Source organism: Musa acuminata, chromosome BXJ3-4, assembly GCF_036884655.1.
Source record: "Musa acuminata AAA Group cultivar baxijiao chromosome BXJ3-4, Cavendish_Baxijiao_AAA, whole genome shotgun sequence".
NCBI classification, from domain to species: domain Eukaryota; kingdom Viridiplantae; phylum Streptophyta; class Magnoliopsida; order Zingiberales; family Musaceae; genus Musa; species Musa acuminata.
Genome location: NC_088352.1, coordinates 42,438,360 through 42,458,099, shown reverse-complemented (window position 1 = coordinate 42,458,099; position 19,740 = coordinate 42,438,360). Strand labels below are relative to the sequence as shown.

General features: G+C 40.1%; 3 protein-coding genes across 5 annotated transcripts; 1 reads left to right on the top strand and 2 right to left on the bottom strand.

Annotated features, from left to right (window-relative positions):
* Window positions 1-2,129: 2,129 nt before the first annotated feature.
* LOC103982946 (CBL-interacting protein kinase 23) lies at window positions 2,130-6,109 on the bottom strand. 2 transcript variants are annotated; one of them, XM_009400048.3, is made up of 14 exons: window positions 5,492-6,102; window positions 4,986-5,048; window positions 4,600-4,671; window positions 4,403-4,510; window positions 4,244-4,324; window positions 3,955-4,008; window positions 3,739-3,864; window positions 3,564-3,653; window positions 3,346-3,465; window positions 3,152-3,268; window positions 2,803-2,919; window positions 2,650-2,706; window positions 2,491-2,565; window positions 2,130-2,400 (listed from the first exon to the last, which is right to left on the bottom strand). In XM_009400048.3, exons 1-14 carry the CDS (start codon window positions 5,657-5,659, stop codon window positions 2,344-2,346), a joined length of 1,305 nt encoding a protein of 434 aa, XP_009398323.2. In that variant the 5' UTR covers window positions 5,660-6,102; the 3' UTR covers window positions 2,130-2,343. The 2 variants fall into 2 exon arrangements, with proteins under 2 accessions (XP_009398323.2, XP_009398325.2); XM_009400050.3 differs by lacking the exon at window positions 4,600-4,671 and having other exon boundaries at window positions 5,492-6,109.
* Window positions 6,110-10,991: 4,882 nt separating this feature from the next.
* On the top strand, window positions 10,992-13,446 carry LOC103982947 (protein DETOXIFICATION 41). 2 transcript variants are annotated; one of them, XM_009400051.3, is made up of 8 exons: window positions 10,992-11,368; window positions 11,442-11,986; window positions 12,066-12,152; window positions 12,237-12,293; window positions 12,371-12,609; window positions 12,687-12,805; window positions 12,890-12,976; window positions 13,093-13,446. In XM_009400051.3, the coding sequence occupies exons 1-8, from the start codon at window positions 11,063-11,065 to the stop codon at window positions 13,162-13,164; spliced, it is 1,512 nt and encodes a 503-aa protein (XP_009398326.2). In that variant the 5' UTR covers window positions 10,992-11,062; the 3' UTR covers window positions 13,165-13,446. The 2 variants fall into 2 exon arrangements, with proteins under 2 accessions (XP_009398326.2, XP_065005752.1); XM_065149680.1 differs by having other exon boundaries at window positions 12,687-12,976.
* Window positions 13,447-18,796: 5,350 nt separating this feature from the next.
* LOC135635704 (glutaredoxin-C9-like) lies at window positions 18,797-19,452 on the bottom strand. Its single transcript, XM_065146981.1, has one exon. It carries the CDS (start codon window positions 19,263-19,265, stop codon window positions 18,852-18,854), a length of 414 nt encoding a protein of 137 aa, XP_065003053.1. The 5' UTR covers window positions 19,266-19,452; the 3' UTR covers window positions 18,797-18,851.
* Between the last annotated feature and the right edge of the window lie 288 nt (window positions 19,453-19,740).

Genomic DNA, 19,740 nt, shown 5'->3' with positions numbered 1-19,740 from the left:
TACACCAAGTGGAGCCATGCGCCTCACAAGAAGCAATATTCTTCACTGAGAAGGATGCCAACAACTCATCACCAAGATGCTTGTTGGTTTGCACAAAGACACGGTTAGAGCTTCCACAATGCCTGCTACCACCTCAGGAACTCCATGCACAGTCACAGTCCTAAACAATGCATAGTGTGCTTTGCATTGTTCAGGAATCAGAACAAAATAATGGCTTTAGCATTCTGATCTTTGGAACCCAAGACCAATTAAATTGTTTCATATAGGTTTTTCTGTGTGTGTTTGAGAGAGAGAGACAGATAGAGAGAGAGAGGATAACAATGATAAAGAAGAGGCACACAACCTTGGACTGTGGAACTGCAAGCATCCCAACTAGAGAAACACTAAGGCTTTAAATACTAAGGGTGTTTGGTTGTGGCAGTGCAAGGGAATCCCTTCTGTTTGCTTAGTACATCATGAGAGGAATTCTCCAAGAAGAGAGAGCAGAAAATGTTGGTGGTTCAGAGGAGATGCAACTGTGGGAGGACTTCTGAGATTGTACTGTGTGTTGAATCTTGTCCACTGCCAGTTCATCTGGTGTCATGGTTTGATTGTTTATCCCAAGTTGAATCATGGCCTCAATATGCTACTTCTTGTAGAGCACCTTATTAAAATGACATGATACAACAATCACAATCAGTAGGATATATATCATAGAAGATTGAATCTCTAACTCATCAAACTAACCAGTGTTCGAGAATTTTGTAAGCAAGCAAAAGGACTAATACCAATTTATTTTGTGTTTATTCTGTGTCAATCCCATGCTGAAGTCCACAACCAGCACAGCAGTAATAAATAGATGGATTGAAGTAAGCCGAAAGCAAGAGAGCAATAATGATGATGGGATGATGAGAGAGTAAGACAAGATGGCACACAAGACACAAGCCTGTTGCATATAATGGGCAGCGGAGATTAACAAATGATGGAGAGGCTTCTGCCATTGATGACCGCGAGGAAGATGGAGAAGGAAGAAAAAGGCAAGTTGGAAGCGATGAACACATGGGAAGAAGCGACAGCCTCGCCAATATTCGCGCTGTTTTGATAGGGGGACAACACTACATTTCCAACTTGATAGCACAAGTTCAAAGGGAATCTATCTATATATATACAGACACACACTTTCTCTCTCTATCTTTTTCCTTCCTAGCGCAGAAATTATAATTCTCTGAGACGACAACTACATGCCTGTATCAAATCAAAGTCATACAGTTCACGAGCAGCATCAACTGATGTAGCCATTAAAGATACCTAGAATCGGCTGCCATCTTCTTCTCGCTCTCTCCTTTTGCCTTCTGCAGTACGCTAAATTGATGCCGATGTTGGACTTGGTGGCCACAGTGAGCCGATCAAAGGACTAGGTTTCCAATCAATCAAGGAGACACGGGAAGATGAGATCTTGCTTGCACTGCAGTTGGTGCATCGCTAGTAGCGTGGGAACTTGGGCAAGACTTGTAGGGTGGCATACGATCTGATGGGAAGCATCGAAGAGAGCAAATAAAGATGCATGGTGCGGAAGAGGAGCAGCGCGCGGAGTCCCGAGGGCGCTCAAAAGAGAGACGAAGGTCAGTGGAGGTGCCGTGGACTTCGCAGCTCCTCGGTCCTCCCTACGCGAGGGAGACCTTTGAGAGACGACTCGTGGGTGGGTGGCAGCAGGTAGAGCGGCCCCCGGTGCGCTGCTGCTGCTGGCACGGTCAAACCTCGCCCTTTAGGCGCGGCCATTTGTCTGCGGCGGTGGGCCCTAGCTAACGGCCAATGGGAGGAGTCTCCTCGCCTGTTTGGCCACTCGGTCACTGGCCCCCGCAAGGCGCCGCTCCCTTCGGCGGACACCTTTTTGTCTCCATCTGACGTCACCCACGCTTTCCACACAGAGAGAGAGAGAGAGAGAGAGAGAGAGAGAGTGTGTGTGCGTTAAATAATGGCTAGTAAAATAAATGGCTGCGGCTTCATCTTCTGTTCCTCGAGAGGGAGGCACTGCTGCAGGCGATAAGCTCGCAGCCAGCCATCAGCTTCAGAGACGTTACCTCTTCCTGTTTTCCTCGTAAAGCAAGCACTGCAGTCTATTCTTGATTCACACCAAAGGCACTGTCTCATGAGGCAACCTGTCTGTGATTGATACTTCAGTGCAAATAATTGGATAAGTGGCGACTTGACAGTCATCAGAGACACCATCATCTTCATCATCAACCTGTTTGACTTGCATTACATTACCACCATTTACAGCACCAATTCATATACTTCATCATGCATGCTATGCACACTATCACAATTGCAGGCCTAAGGCCTAACTAGATAAGATCCACCGGTTTACTCCTGTGACTTCCACATGATATCCTTCAGGCCCGTCGAGATGCTCTTGTAGAACTAGAAAAGATCAAGAACAGGAAGAACATGAGAATTAAGTGGCAGAAAAGAGAGGTTGAAAGGATGCACGTGGAAGATCATGCACTTCACCTTGTGGAACTCGAATGTGTCTCCCCTGGACTTGCGGAGCTCCACCACATGGAACGAGGGCGTTACTTCGAACACCTCGAGGAAGAACAAGCAGAGAGTTCAGTTGATAGATATGTAATGTCAAAGAGAGACATTGCAGTGGACATCATGGTCTTCTACCTCGGTTGTAATGGCTAAATGCCCTTTTCTTCCAGATTTTTCTCCTTGCAGCTTCAGCTGAGAATTGAGTTCAAAGCAACCTCGATTAGAACACCGTATGGATTAAGATCAAAAGGATGCAGAGTAGTATAAATATGACTAATAGATCTACACCTTGTAGTTCTGTTTCTTTACATCAAATCCCAGAGGTTTGGCTGCTGCTTCGATCCTGGAGAGTATCTCATCTGCAGGGAGTTTTGATGTAAACCTCGTTTCACGCTTGACCAACCCCTGCCCAAAAATTGGAAGCCAGTCAGTGGTATCTTGTAATGTTGCTAATTCACGGTTACAAAGAAGATGAGGGAAAGTACAGAGGGCTCATCAAATCTTGGATGCTCCCTAAAATTTACTACTTAGGACTATTGATAGTATTGACATATTAGGGGAGTATTCAATGCTGCCTCCTCACAGGATAGATTGCTGATGAACAGAAGAAAAATGAAGATTTAGAATATCTAATCACCATTTGCTTCTCAAAAAGTGTGCCAAGATTAAGACCCTGAGCTGTAGAAATAAGATCAAATGCATTCATTAGAACTGGTCTTTCTTCTCGTCTCTCCACCACAAGATTTGTTCCCTCCTGCACAATTGAAGAATGGTACAGACTTACAGCATATGCTAACTTCATGTGACATTCTCAAGCATGACTAGATTTACCCCTGACTCATCAAAGATTGCATCCACATCATCAAGAACAACATCTGGCGTTTCAAAGTGGGGTGGTTGATATCCCTTCTTGAACCATTCATTCTCAATGACTTGTGGGATGGTGATGCGCTGCAAGGGAGCTGCATCACCTCAGGAACATTGAATATCTGAAATCACAGTTCTAAGCACTATTTTGGAAAAAGATACAATTCGAGAAAACAACTCACAGTTTGAGGGTTGGGATCTAAAATTCTCTGGATGAGTTTCTTTGCACTTGCAGAAATCCAAGATGGACAGGAGAAATCTGCTTTGAAGATCTGTGATGGCCTCCGTAAACATCAGCAGGGGAAACTAATTTAGCTATTCATCTTCCGAAAAGAAGATTTTTGAACAAGAGTTCACCTTTTTGTATAGTGAGACTAGGTTGGAATCTTCAAAAGGCAAATAGCCTGCCATAAGGACAAAAAGGATTACACCACATGACCATAGATCTGCCATGGCACCATCATAACCTTTGTCCTTGACCACCTAAGGAAAACATGCAAATCATGATAAAGTAAACTGAATCCAAGTGTATTGGATGAATGAAACTATACTTTGAAGATAAAGGTTACCTACCTCAGGAGCAACATAATTTGGAGTACCACATGTTGTATAAAGTTTTCCATCCTCCTGCAATTGAAGAATATAACAGGGTTTCAGAGATTCACAGACTAATCCAGTTTCAAATGATTGTCCAGCCTTATCCTATTATTAAGCTTCAGCAATTTACTGTAAAATGTATCACAAAGTGCAGCACAGTGAAATAGCAATAACAAAATGAGATGGCAGAATCATGAGAAAAGGATGTCTTTCTCACTTCATATAGAAATGTGTAATCTATGTCAGTGCAAGTCTTTAAACCTACATGAACTTGTTGAGGCAAAGCACTGAGTCCGAAGTCTGAGATCTTAAGAACACCATTGGAGTCCAACAGCAGATTCTCAGGCTGTTACCAGCACCAAGTAAGAGGCCACAGTTAAGCAGAATCAAATCGCGTTAATGAATCGACTAATCCAAGCTCAACCTTTAGATCCCGGTGGAAGACACCTCTGCTATGACAGTAATCCACAGCATTGATTAGTTGTTGAAAGTACTTTCTAGCTTCATCCTCCTTCAACCTTCCATGGCGAGCCTAATTAACAGAAACCAGAACAATATCACAAATACACAAGATTCTGTAAGCAGAATGAAATGTGATGCTAAAAAAACACCCCCAATTACAATCTTGTCAAAGAGTTCACCACCATTTACAAATTCCAACACTATGTATATCCTTGTCTTGCTGGCCATTACCTACAACAAAAGATTTGAGCAATCACAAATTTGCTACTCTACTACTGGACTACCATTGAAGAATGAAGTCAAAGCCTCCATCATTGGTACTTACTTCACAACAGACAGAGAGAAGATGCGACAATTAAAGGCAAAAAGAAGACAGTGTAAGTAATGATCCAACTATGCATCAAACCGAAGTTGCTCTAGAAAGCAGATCCAAAATTTTATGAAGAGAGTTGCAGAATGTGTTAGTAATCCACTGTAAAGTAGATGATGATGAATCACCAAATTAAATGCCACAAGTGCAGATAAAAGCCATTGCTTTGCCTTACATCATACATCCGGACGACATTTGGATGTTGGATCAGTTTCATGGTAGAGATCTCACGTTTTATCTGCAGCATATGGGCATGTGAAAGACTGTCAGTCAGCCTATAAGAGATCACAAAACAGGACGAATCAAGAAACTATTGCTAGATAGTATCAGAGACATTGAATTATGAGGTATGAACAAACCCAATTATACATAAGCCACACAATTATGAGAACGGCCAAAGATAATTGTGTGCCAGACCAGAATAAAAGGAAAAAACAAAAAGAACTAATCAGCTTCAACTGCATCTTTGATAACAGATAATAGTAAGATTCTATATCTACTAGAAAGACATCAAGAAATGCATACATAGATTCCAAGATGCAGACAGGAAGAAAGTAATTACTATCAAAATCTACAAATCTTTCTAGGTTAGGCTCATCAAAAGGAAACAAAAGAAAATACAAAGGAATTGGGGAAAGCTTGCATTTTTATAGATAAAGTTTGGATTTTGTTTTTTTTGACCTGGTCGATCATCTTATGCCGCAAGATCTTATCTTTGTCGAGAATCTTGATGGCCACGTTCTCCCCGGTCTCGAAGTTCATCGCGAACTTCACCTTCGCGAAGGTCCCCTCCCCGAGAGTCCGGCCGAGCTCGTACTTCCCCACCCTCGTCCTCCCCACCGAGCCCATCCTCCTCCTCCTCCCCGACCGCAAGCAACAAGAATCCCCGGAGCCCCCTCTCGCGCGACTCAAGATCGCTTCTTGTTGCAAGGTTGCCAGACCCACAACTTCACCGTCTTCACCGCTGCGCCCATCGCTCCGTTACGCCGTCGACAGGGGTCGGAGCGGGAGGAACGCCAATGGGCGGATCTTAAAGTGGCGATGGATTTGGATCGATGACATTCTAAGAGAAACTAATGCAGCGACGGGAAGTGAAGACGTACGGGACACTGCAACCCATGTGATATGCCGCCTTCAATCATGAGACGGCGGCACCATTACGTACACCAAAATTTGTACCCCATCTCATATTCTTCGATCTTTATGATTTTACACTTGTGTTCTTCCCAATCTCACGTAGGATTAAGCTTCCCAATGGGGCACGAACAACTAAGAAAGTAGTGATATTTTGGATCTCATTATTGAGCTCCTGATAGATTCTTGCAACAAAGCCATCATCATCATCAGGTGCCGTGGTTTGATAGGAAAGCAGAGAAAGAGACGAGGCACAAAGAGCTTGCAGAGAGTGGGCAACCACCTTTGGGTTGAATAACAATAGTTAATACTCAATGATTTAAGATGTGACTTGCCATCACCTTTACAAGATTAAATTGTGAGAAATTATTAGATGGAAGCTGATAAACTTGCAACAAGTTTATCTTTTTAGTCGAGACTAGAGATGTTTATGCATGGGATTTAAGGAGAATTAAATGCATAATTTCATTTTCTCATGTAAAGAATCCTAAGAGGCATTGGATGTAACAATAGATCATGACTAACAATTAGCATATCCCTCCAATAGATCATGGCTATCCACATCCTGTGCTCGGGCTCCAAATTGATAGTTGAATAGCTTGAACAGATCATGGCTATCCACATCAAGGATATTATTCTATAACACATTTATTATATGATAATATACAAATCATAATATGTTATTATTAAGCGGAAAAATTTTATACTAAAAATATAAAAGTAAATAATAATAGATTTAATTTACGATATTAATGCTATTAAGAAAACTTGAATCTTTTTTTTTGATCTACGACATATCCTCGTCAGATCTAAGTTCTCTAATGATGTCTATCTATAATTAGAACTAAACTCGTATATTACTATGATCGATGGATTTAAGAAAAAAAAAAAAGATAAGATATATAAAATCTTATTGATATAAGGTTCTATCTATTTATTATCAATAATCGTAACTAGAATTCAATCATAATATATTTTATCGAATTAGATAGGGTCGTATAAATCAGTGACCATAAGAGGATAATATTATCAATCTAATGATTTAATTTTATAATATTATCTTATATGTTACTCGTTCAATTATTGAAATGATGTATCAATTTTTTATTGCATTATTAGAAAACACCTTCCCGACATGAGGAGGACCTGTGAAAAGAGTGATTGTACACTAACCAATACAGCCCATGTGGGTTAACTATGTTGATGATACATAAATGCAAGAAAGACACCACTAGTTATGAACTCTGAGCTTTCAGTATAGCAGTTAGATGGTAGCACCAAAAATGTGCTACCCATGACAAGTTATATAAATATCAATCCCTAAATTATCTTAGTAATGATTGATTTTAAAAGGAAATCTTTATAGCAACCCATAGCTTGTGGCTCAAGAGAAACAAAGTTGCAAGGGGTTTCAAAGGTGAGGAAGGGAATTTTAGCAAGATGAACAAACATTGATTATATCACCTTAATATAATACAGTTGAAGAAGACAGATGGGACCTGTGAATAGAATCATAGTATTCCAATCAATAATTTATGAAGGACCAGCACAACCTATATTGTGGTAATGCCAAACTTATGCTAATTATAATATATTAATACAAGTTTGATAAACAACAATTCATCAATTATGTTGATAGTTTTGATTTCAAAAAAAAAAAAAAACTTAATGTAGTCTACTGAACATAGTGGCTTGGTGTTCTTTCTATCAAGAGTCATGGCCTATACATCAATCATTTTGTTAATACTTACTACCCCCATATTTGATCTCAGTTGAGTTGATTGTATGTATATATTATTCTTGTGAAACTCAAAATATTGTAGATATCACAATTTGTTTTCGACCATTAGCATAACAACATTAAAATTCTAGCTAATATTAACATTTCTATTACCACCGGAAGTTAGTAATTATCATAATAATCCATAAATTTTTTTTTATATATGTGAAAGGTTCAAATCACATCTAGCTGAGATGTTGTATTGAAAATGATCAATTAGCAATTCAACATTTATAGGATGTTAATGTAATATTTATTAGGAACAAGGGTCGGCATTAAGAGGGCGGGGTGAATTAGTACAGCGGTAAAATAATGTCAGTTTAAAACTTCATTTCGATTAAATCTATTTCAGACGAAAAATCGTTTCGTAAAAGAATAGTGGATATAAAGAGTAAGTAAGAGGTTTGCAGTTAAAAGTAAATTGCTCAAAGAAATAGATTTTAGAGTGGTTCGATCGTTGTGACCTACATCCACTTCGTCGATTCCTCTTCCGTCGAGGCCACCGACATCCATTATCAATCTTCTTTTAATAGGCAAAAATCAACCTCCTTCTTACACCCCTCTTCTCCTTTTACCGGGTTTAGGAGACAACCCTTACAAGCACACACTCCTTTTAAACAGAATTCTAAACTTGGACTATAGGAGGGGATTTTTCTAGTGATTGCAACAGTATTTTCTCACTTTTAAATACTCTATGCTTATGTGTATTAACTAAGGATAAGAGGGGTATTTATAGGCTTCAAGTTGATTTAAACTTGGAGACTAAAAATATCTCATCCTAGGCTTCCTAGGTCCGGGCGGTACCACCACTTGTGCTGGGCGGTACCACTGTCAATGTCATTCTGACACTGACACTGGGTGGTACCACCACCTAGTCTGGTGGTACCACCTGGGAGGCTGTGTTGGGCGGTACCACCACTCGGACTCTGGCGGTAACATCGCTTGACATAGTCTCGGAGACTGTGCCACGATGATTCCACCTCTTGGTCATTGTTTGGACCTCTCATTGGGCCCAACATAATCCTTACATAGGCCCAATTGGCTCATAATTTGGTTGGTCAAATTCCAAACCTAATTATGTGTTAACTAGGAAATCTAAGATATACTTAAGCTAAATAAGTCTGTAAGTCTTGGTTTTTTCTAGCGAGCTTTCGGTGTTCTTTCGGTGAACTTCCGACGATCTCTCGATAATATTCCGGTAGACTCCCGGTAAGCTCCTGGACTTTACGACGATCTTCTTGGCGAATTCCGACAAGCTTCTCTGGCAAGCTCTGAGACTTCTCAGTTGGTTCCGACAGAACTTCTAACGAACGCCCGGACTTTCGACGAACGCTCGAACTCCCAACGAAATCGCATCCTTAACTCCGGGACTTTATTTTGTTTTATGCCTTGCTATCGTAGTTAATCATGCACATGTAAAATACACTTCGATCTAGACAATTATTACTAAACTTGAATCATGTTGTCCGGCATGTCGTTGGTCCATCGACGCTTCGTCCGATTCTTCGGTGCATCGTCATCTCTTGTAGCCTATTGCTTAATCGGTTAGTTGAGTTCACAACTCCGATATCCTTGGCGCAATATATGCTTTTCTTGGCCCGATACCCGAATCCATGGCCCGAAGCCTTCTATCGATACGTCGACCAATCCTCCGGCCTAACGTCCAATCTTCTGACATGTTTTCCTTCGGCCCAACATGATTCTTCCTATTTTAATTGTCTCATCCTGATCGAAGCATCATGTGTTACTTAAAATGCAGATTAAATCATAAACACTCATCAATTGGTTTCATCATCAAAATTCGAGATTCAACAATATTAAAATTCTAAAAGTATCATGTAATTTTATCTAAAATTATAAGATTATGAAAAAAATAGCGAGAAAATAATATGATTTATATTTTTTATAATGTAAATTTTTTTATTTATCTTAAAAGATTATTTTTATATTTATTTATTATATATTTGGGCCATATACATTTTTTTATAAGATTACATACATACATTCATTTATTTTATTTATTTATTATTAATTTGAATAAACAATACATATTCACTTTGAATAAATATTAAGAATATTAAAAGGGTAAATTTGTTAAAAGCATTCAATAAACTTTTGAAATATAAATATTATGAAATAAAACTTACATTAATGCATATTTAAAATATTTTTTTTCTCTTATTTATCAAGCATATTCGGAACGTAAATATATTCTCAAACATAACTTTAGTATCATATAAGAAGAATTTACATCGATCCTAGAATCTCAAGATCAATAATCGATGCTGTTTAAGTCATATATCTCAAACATAATCTATAAAGTTTAGAACATTAACAAACAACTATTATTGTTCGTAAAAAAAAAAGTGTAAAAGCAATAACGCATGATATATGATTTATCCTTAAACCAATAAGCCAAGCAATTGAGCCTAATTTAAAATGTCACAAAAGAATGCATAAAAAAACTTATAATTAATTCTGTGTTATCGATCAATCAAAACATATTTTGCATCATTCAAACTACTTGTTTGGACATCAACTTGCTCCTTATGTCAGCATATTTAAATATATTAGCTTTTATTGTAAGTTTTCTTTAGATAATAAAAATCATGTTTAGTGGAACTAATCTCTGAATTGAACCCTCCATTATATATTACAAATATTAGGAAAACATAAACAATATAAAGGGGACTTTAGATATTTATTTATCCTTGCAAAATTAGGAAATAACATATTTTCTCTTGAAATTTTAATACATCAGATAGAGAGGAATGATACAAACATCTGCAAGTAACGAGGTATATAAATACATACATATTGCCAAATATAAACGGATGTTCCAAATAAATCCCCTGGATTTCTCCTGCAATATCAGAAATACATGTCGATCCGGCTCGAGTCAAACAGGAAACGGAATTGACTAAACCCACTCAAGTCTTGCTCGATTTTGACTCAGATTGTCTAGTCAAACTTGGTCCATTGATCTCAGGTCCACCAATGTCTAGTAGAAACACAGCACAAAGATCCCATTTGGGTCCAGTCCAACAAGATCTGGACCTAGATTTTGTTCTCCGCTTCACTCAGTGAATAGATCCTCCCGAGAACAATGCTGGTAGCTGGGGGAACCATGCCCTTCATCTAACCTTCCCTTACCGGAGAATCCAAGTGTGTCGTTGCAGATGCCAACGAACAGATCAAGAATGTTAGCTCCAGAAAAGGCAGTGAGCGCTTCAGCTGCTGTGACTCACTAGTGAGTTCATGGCTTCATGGCACGCAGTGATGCCTCTTTAAAGCCTTGAGGTGGCGGTGAGAGGTGAGAGGTGTGAGGGAGGACGGAGATGGCGGAGAACGGGGTATACGGAGAAAGAGGAAGCCTCGCGCCGCTGCTCGACATCGACGAGTCGTCGCGGGTGTCGGAGGAGCTGCTGGAGTGGGAGCCGGTGCCGTGCAACGCCCGGTGGCGGCTGGCGGTGTGGGAGTCCAAGAACCTGTGGCGTCTCTCCTGGGCCTCCATCGTCATCCAGCTCTTCAACTTCATGCTCAGCCTCGTCACCCAGATGTTCGTCGGCCACCTCGGGTCCCTCGACCTCGCCGGCGCCTCCATCATCAACGTCGGCGTCCAAGGACTCGCCTTCGGGATCATGGTAAGCCCTTTCCCTCTCAACCTCTCGACCCACCTCACACCACCACGATTCACCGGCTCAATCTGCTGTTTAGCTCGGGATGGCGAGCGCGGTGCAAACAGTCTGCGGTCAAGCATTCGGCGCCAAGAAGTACCGAGCCATGGGCGTCATCTGCCAGCGAGCCCTGGTGCTCCACCTCGTCGCCGCCATCCTCCTCAGCTTCATCTACTGGTTCTCCGGCCCGCTTCTACGCGCCATCGGCCAGTCGGACTCGATAGCCAAGGTGGGGCAGCTCTACGCCCGCGGCCTGCTCCCGCAGCTCATCGCCTTCGCCCTGTACTGCCCCATGCAGCGTTTCCTCCAGGCTCAGAACATCGTCAACCCCATGGCCTACATCGCCGTGGGCGTCCTCCTCTTCCATATCCTCATCTCTTGGCTGGCCGTCTTCGTGCTCGACTTCGGCCTCCTCGGTGCTTCCCTCACCCTCTCCTTCTCCTGGTGGGTGCTCGTGTTGGTCACATGGAGCTACATACTCTTCAGCCCTTCTTGCAAGGAGACATGGACTGGGCTCTCCATGAAGGCCTTCCGAGGACTTTGGCCCTACCTCAAGCTTACTATTTCATCAGCCATCATGCTGGTGTAAGCTTTCTCCTTCCTCCCTTTCTCTCTGCGTCATGATGAAGCTTCTAATAGTGGGACAGTTACTGACTGCATGCAGCTTGGAGGTTTGGTACATCCAAGGGCTTGTGCTCATCACAGGCTACCTGCCAAGTCCAGAGATTTCACTCGATGCCATTTCCATATGGTAACGATCACAAGCCACTTCTTCTTTCACAGCCGTGAAATCAATCAAACCTCATCTTAACCTGTTTATGTGGTGCTACTTCAGTGTCAATTACTGGAACTGGGACTTCATGATCATGCTGGGGTTAAGCAATGCAGCCAGGTTAGTGATCCAAAAGCAAACACTAGTCGAACACATGCGCCCTTGAATCGAAAGTTACAATCCATCGCATCTTGCAGCGTTCGGATCGGCAACGAGCTCGGTGCTGCTCATCCGAGAGTCGCCAAGTTCGCCGTCATCGTCGTCGTCACCACCAGCCTCATCATCAGCTTGTTCGTCAGCGTTCTGGTCATGTTACTCCGCACTCCCTTGAGCAAGCTCTACACCAACAGCACTGATGTCATAAAGGCAGTCATCAACCTAACACCCCTGCTTGCAATCTCGATCTTCTTGAATGGAGTTCAACCCATCCTCTCAGGTACGTATTCTCGCTCATGGCAAACACCTTTGACTCCAACCAACACCAAGAACATGGCACGTATATGATCTTTTCAGGAGTTGCTATTGGGAGCGGATGGCAAGCCATAGTTGCCTATGTGAATGTGGGGGCTTATTATCTCGTGGGACTTCCCATTGGATGTGTTCTTGGATTCAAGACTAATCTAGGAGCTGCTGTAAGCGCCGTCTCCGCATACCGTGATATCATTTCTCGAGGCACATGCTTGTTAATGTCAATCTTTGTTCGTTCTTTTTCTCAGGGAATATGGTGGGGTTTGATCATCGGAGTCTTTGTTCAGACAGTGACTCTCATTGTCATCACTGCCAGGACAAACTGGAACGATGAGGTAAGAAGACTCTGCTCCTCCTCCTCCTCCTCCTCCTCATCATCATCTTCTTCTTTAAGTTGAGGCCTCAGCATCAACTGGTACAAGAAGGATTCCTTCATGGTGGTTCTTCGCAGGTCGATAAAGCGATCGAACGCTTGAAGCACACCGCAGCTGAAGACACACTTGCTATTACCGACATCGAATGATCGATCGGTCTGTTGTTGTGAGTTGTGGACGACACAGTTTTGTTGCTCTGTCCTGTAATAAGTCACAGCGCTAGTCATCTTTCTGTTGTAGCCAATTTTCACCGGGGAAGAAATCAGTACCGAAACCAAATCGCATGCTCAAAAGGTTACATGGAAGCCAAAAAATCCAACTCTGGCATTATTGATCGTAGTTTGGATGTGCCTTGTTGTCAAGCTATATCAAAATAATGTTGGGGATAGAGACAGAAGATGATTATTATGTACAATTTTGGCATTGCCTAAGATTCTGAGAGAGACTTTTCTTCAGAAAATTGGATCGAACTTCTCGATCTAAAACCTGTTCAAACAGAGGATCTTATCACGTTCAAGCTGTGGTTTTTCTCCGAAAATTCAACATTGTACTTCTATCCAATCCAACAACAGGATTGCTAGTTTGACCAGCACCAAATTGTGTGTTTTTGAGTTTTGATTAGATCATTTGTCACCTAATTCTATCAAATCGCTTACTTTCTGATTCGATGGTATGCTCTCTCTGCCGTGAAGAAAGAAGCCACAAGAAATGCAAGTGATGAGCCAAAAGATGAGCAATAAGAAGAAGCTTTTATAACATACTAACGAACAGAACACAAAAGGACATCACATATTCTCCAAAATCCCGCTGTTACTGGACTCATCAGTTCATGAGGAAATGATGGTGTCGGATCAAGAATGACTTCTCCCCATGCATACGTATCGAAGGTCCGCGATCGAGCGCGGTCGAGAGACCATCAGCAACCTCCTTGTCCTCCTCCATTATCGTGTCCAGAATTCTTGCTACCTTCTGCCGCGCCACCGACACAAACAGCGGTGGCGCCACCGTCGCATACCGAGAAGGCTGGGCTTTGGCCATCGGTCTCGCAGTTGAAGAGGTAGAAGTACTGTGAATTGGAAACAGATGAAGATATCACCAATATATAGACCATGATTAGGAAGGCAGATATAGTATCGCTGACAATTCTTCTCATGCTGTCATCTTCATTGCAGCCGCCACCGCCAACCTTTTGCAGTAATTGTGTGGATTGACGTGTGCCACAAGAAGATGGGCAGCTTATCTTCCAGTGATTGGATCAGATCACAATGTTTAACTTGTCGTTCATATGGATTGTGTACAGATGTGATCAGATCAACTGTCACACGAGAGCATGCATGTCACAGAAGTGAGTGTTGCTTTCAAGTGCTTCCCATGGAGGAGAACTTGTGGTTTCAGGTGGTAGTACTATTGCAGTGTCGTGCTTCCAAGGTCAAGGTGATGTGTCCTCCTTTGAAAGATATATCTTTAGCATTGAGTTGAGAAATCTTTTTTATGTCCTCTCAAACACATCAAACTCAAGTCATCCCCCACTTTTTAGATCTCCATTGAAAGCACCAAAAGGAATAAGATATCTCGAGCATGGATATTATTGGCTGCAAAGAACCAAAAGGTTAAGATATTTAGATGCTTATCTTTCATTCAAATGAGAGCGATTGACATTGTCAAGATTTAAAAGAATATCTTTAGAAAGATTTTAGATTATTATCTTTTAAGTAAGTTAATTAGATAGAGTCTTAGATCCATCAAAGTTTAAGTATTTTGGCATATAAGAATGAAGTCAAAAAGTAGTTCAATAAATACATTTTTATTATGATGAAAAGAAAAAAGGTAAAAAATGTACGGATCCATCACCACAAACTTACGAGGTATTTCGAGATATTATGCTTGATGAAGTTTCTTCTTATTATCCTTCATAAATAATTTTTCTATAAATATCAATCATAAAAATGAAAGTGATATATATTCAAAATGTGTGGATTGATTTCTTTTGTCATCCGGTTCTTCAATGAATTTTAACTTATCTTCTTCCTCATCTATATCTATTTTTTTTTATCATCAATGGTCGAGCAAAGTAATAAGAGAAATAATGATGTTTACAAAGAAAAAAATTTAATATTAAAAAATAAAAAATAATAATTATCAAATCAGTATGTGAGAAAGATAGTAATAATATATGTCATTAATTTTTTTTTTGAATCAACTGATGATCTTGAGATTATTTATTTTGATGAATTCAAAGGTGCTAAGGAGTGGGATATTGCTATAGTTAAAGAAATGAAGGCTCTTTATAAAAATGAAACTTGGGATCTTATGCCAAGACTTATAAATGTGGATCTAAATATTTGCAAATGAGTTTATAAGGTGAAACGTAAGTTAGACAAAGGTATAAATCGCTATAAGACAAGAGTTATTGTAAGAGAGTTTTTAAAAAAATTTAAAGAAGATTACGAGAAAATCTTTAGTCCGGCTAAGATGACATCTATTAAAATAACAATTGCTTTAGTAGTTAATCTTAAATGAAAGCCTTAACAACTTGATACGAAGAATGCCGTTCTATATGGTGAAATTGACAAGGATATTTATATTAACAACTACTAGGGTATATTTTAATTTTCAAACTAAATTATGTTTACAAACTCAAGAAGTCCCATTATGGGTTAAAGCAAGCTCCTAGAGTAAAGTACGACAAAATTACTCAATACTTATATTTTCACGATTATTTTTCTTCTTATTTAGATCTTAGTTTATTTATTAAAAATCAAGAAAGTCTATATTGTTGTTCTTCTACATGTGCATGATATAATCATCATTAGTAATGACGAAATAAAGATATCAAAGCTTCATGATAATCTTTCTCTTTGGTTTGAATTGAGAGCTTAATATTTTTCTTAATTTGAAGATGATAAATATAAAAGTATATGTATTTATCTTTTAAACAAGCTATGTAAAGAAAGTTATTGAAAGGTTTGGAATTAACAAAAAGTAAGAGGATTTCTACTCCAATTTGATGCAAATATAAAGCTAAGCTATAATTATCAAGGTTTTTTTTTACGCTAGATATTTTTATGCTCTTATTGATAGTCTCATATACTTAACAATTATAAAACTAGATATTGCATTAGTCTTGTAAGTTATTTTAAGCAATCTCCAAGGAAACCATATCTTAATATAGCAAAAATAATTTTAAAATATATGAATTCTATCCTTAATTTGAGATTATTTTATAAGAAGGACATAGATGTTATATTGTATGGTTATGCAAGTACTAATCTAGAAGGTGATTTGGATAATTACATATTCACTTCTAGTTATGTTTTTTTATATGATTATGCTTGTATCTCATGGTGTAGTAAGAAATAATAATTTATCTTTTTTTTTTACAATCAAAACAGAATATAAGGCTTCATCACTTACTGCTAAGAATGTAAATGGTTAAGACATTTAACCGAGCATGTTTGCTATTAAATTAACAAATCGACTATTTCGCATTGTGATAATCAAGTTACCTTAAAATTAACTATAAATCTAATTTGTCATGCAAGATCTAAGCATATTGAAATTAAATATCATTTCATTCAAAAAATATGCTTAAAGAAGTAATTGAGGTTATGGAGATCAAGAGTAAATAGTGTATATCTTTACCAAATCTCTTTCCAAAGGATGGTGTGAAGTTCTTCAAAGCAAGATGAGACATATCTCCAAAAATATACTTTATAAGGGGGAGTGTTAAAATTTAAAATATATCTTTTGGAAGATCTTAGATTATTATCTTTTAAATAAGTTGATTAGAGAAAGTTTTAGAGATAAAAGGTCTCTTGATTCAAATTGTTATTCTACACCTATAAATAGATGACATCTACATGTATAAATTCATCTAAGCCTAGGTGCTTAGGCTTATAGGTCTTAGGTCGAAGACTAGTTCAAGATCCTATAAATGGTTTTTTTAAATAAAAAAATTAATACAATTTTTTTGTTTCTTTTTTTGATATGAGATTAATAGTATATTATTATCTATTTGAAAAAGGATTGATAAAATAATATAATTAAACATTTTATAAAGATAAAAAAATTATTAAAAAATATACACATCTGTTGGAATAAAGATCAGCCATTAACATACTGATAATATAAACAAAGATTATTTGCTCTACAAGAAGTTTAGGCGCTAAAAATTTGTGTTGTCATGTGAAAACGATGTAATAAAGGACATGCTCCTTAGTGTCTGTGATTGGAAGATGTGCATCAAATGTGTATGGATAACGAAAGCAACATCTTCAATCTTGAAACTTTTGTGACATTTGGATGTCAGCCTTCTCAAAACAATTACATTAAATTATTTTATGAGGAAGACTACGAGCAACTCGACATGAGATCTTATCCTCTTCAACTAATGTCCAAGAGATATCCCATTGTTTACGGCATGTCCTCAATCTCAATGACACAACCAATTTAGTCATGCCTACAACATTGTGTGATAACTTGCTTTAGCCATTACTGAAAGCAAACAATCTTTTGATTGATCCAATTATAAATCCTATTATATATAACCAGTGTTTAGTTGAACGAGAACAACCTATCTTCCACAACAAATGGATGAAGAACATTTTCGATTACTAACCTCAAATCTAAAATCTTCAAATATCTCTCATTCTTTTTGCAAGAGTATAGCACGAGAATTTTCCCCTGGAAGCAACTGTAACATACACCAAATTGAAGGACTCCTGCATTTGAAGTTGTTGCCTTTGAACAGTGACTTTCATTATTGTAATAGTTTGCCATTTGGTGCAAAGATAGCATTGGTTGTGATTGTCGAGGTGCAGAAGACTGATGCATCTGCTGCACCAACACATGCAGGTGAGAGGCGATGGTGTTGATGGTGACGATACTGCATGCAGCACCAAAAAAATGGTTTGATATTAGATGTAAGTTAACTCTTTGGTGCATACTTAATTGCTGAAAGAAATCTGTGGTTTAGGGCATTCTTCTGCTCTTGTGGTAGGAGAGGAGAAGGGAGGAGATGGTCGTCGTCATGGGCGGTCGTATGGTCAGAACTCACTGCAGCGATGCCTAATTGTTTGTTGCAATGAAACGTCATTCGTGCACTGCGGAGAACGCCGCAGGGGAACGACATCATGAAGACCATCTTCTTCCTCACATGCAGCTTGTCAACCTAATCTTTCTTGTACAGTCCATCTCTCTCTCTCTCTCTCTCTGTATAGCGAACGCTTAGTACTTCTTCATGGGAGAGACTGTAATTATTCTCCTCGTTGAATCCTTGTCATACTACCACCACCATCGTCGTCATGTCCCACTTCTCCATCCATTCTCTCAACACATCTTTTCCATACTGTCTATGCATGTAATATATTGATACTGTCATTACAGACATGTTAAAGTTAAAAACTATATATATTTGGGTGAATATATGGAGAAATATTAATTCCTTTTTCTATTTTTTTTATGGTGTATCAAGATGCATATAATATTGCAAAACGTGGAAGTGCAATCATGCCTATCTGTTTATGTGTGTATACATAGGCATATATAGAGTTTTATCATATAAATATATATACCGAAAAATTCGTAAATATGAATGAATTGGATTACCAGTGCTAAAGCCAGGCTTTGACTTTGCATTACCATGCAATGGATAGTATCATTTCAAACCGGTACACAATTTTGTTTGATAGCATTGTCCTAATGAAGTGCAAAGGCTATGGTCGTTCGTGCTGCTAAGAAAGATAGAGTTCTAACGCAAACGTATGCACAGTGGTTGAGAGAGAGAGAGAGAGAGAGAGAGAGATGAAGAGGAAGAGGAAGAGAAGATGATGGAGTCTCAGAGCCAGAGAGCACCGGCTTGTTTGAGGAGCGGGACGAGAGAGCCGTTGATGTGGCACGACATCACCTTCTCCACCCCGCCGAGGAGCTTGCCGCCAACGAACACGGCGGGGAGAGCGGCGGAGGCGGACGATGCCGACGTCGACGGGGAGCCGGAGAGGAGGTGAGCGAGCACGGCCTGCATCTCCCGGCCGCCCTTCTCCTGGTCCAGCTCGTACACGGTGGGGCCGACGCCGAGCCCCAGCAGCAGGCGCTTCACCACGTGGCACATGCAGCAGCCGCTGACGCTGAACACCACCACCGCATTCCCGCTTGCCATCCTCGCCACCCTCTCGTACGGGTTCCACCTCATCACCTTCCCCTCCGTTTCCGCCGCCGGCGCCTCTTCCTTCTCGCCCTCCACCATCCTCATCCTTTCAGAACCTTCTCCTTTAGCTTGTCTCGCTAGGACAGAGACAGAGAGTCGAAGATAAAGATCGAGCTCTGTTTAAGCTTGATTGGAAGAAGACTGGTGTTCTGTTACCGATATATATAGAGAGAAACAAGGGAGGGAGGAGGATGAGTCAAAGCAACACGATTCGGTAGCCTTTGCAGGCGACGGTGGCCCCTGTTGCCCGGCAATCTCTGACCTCCATCTCTTCTCTCAGAGAGAGAGAGAGAGAGAGAGAGAGAGAGAGAGAGAGAGTACCGCTATAAAAGGGAAGGTAGAGGTGGTACGGGGAAATAACGGAAGGGGGACAGCGTGACCTTAAAATGGGAAACGTCCGTCACGGACGGCCAACCGACAAACCGACAGGTAACGTCCTCCCGCCGCCGTTTGACCCCTCCGCACCTCCACCTCCCTCGGGCTTCGCCTCCTCCCTCCTCTCCCCTTCCCTATGCGGACT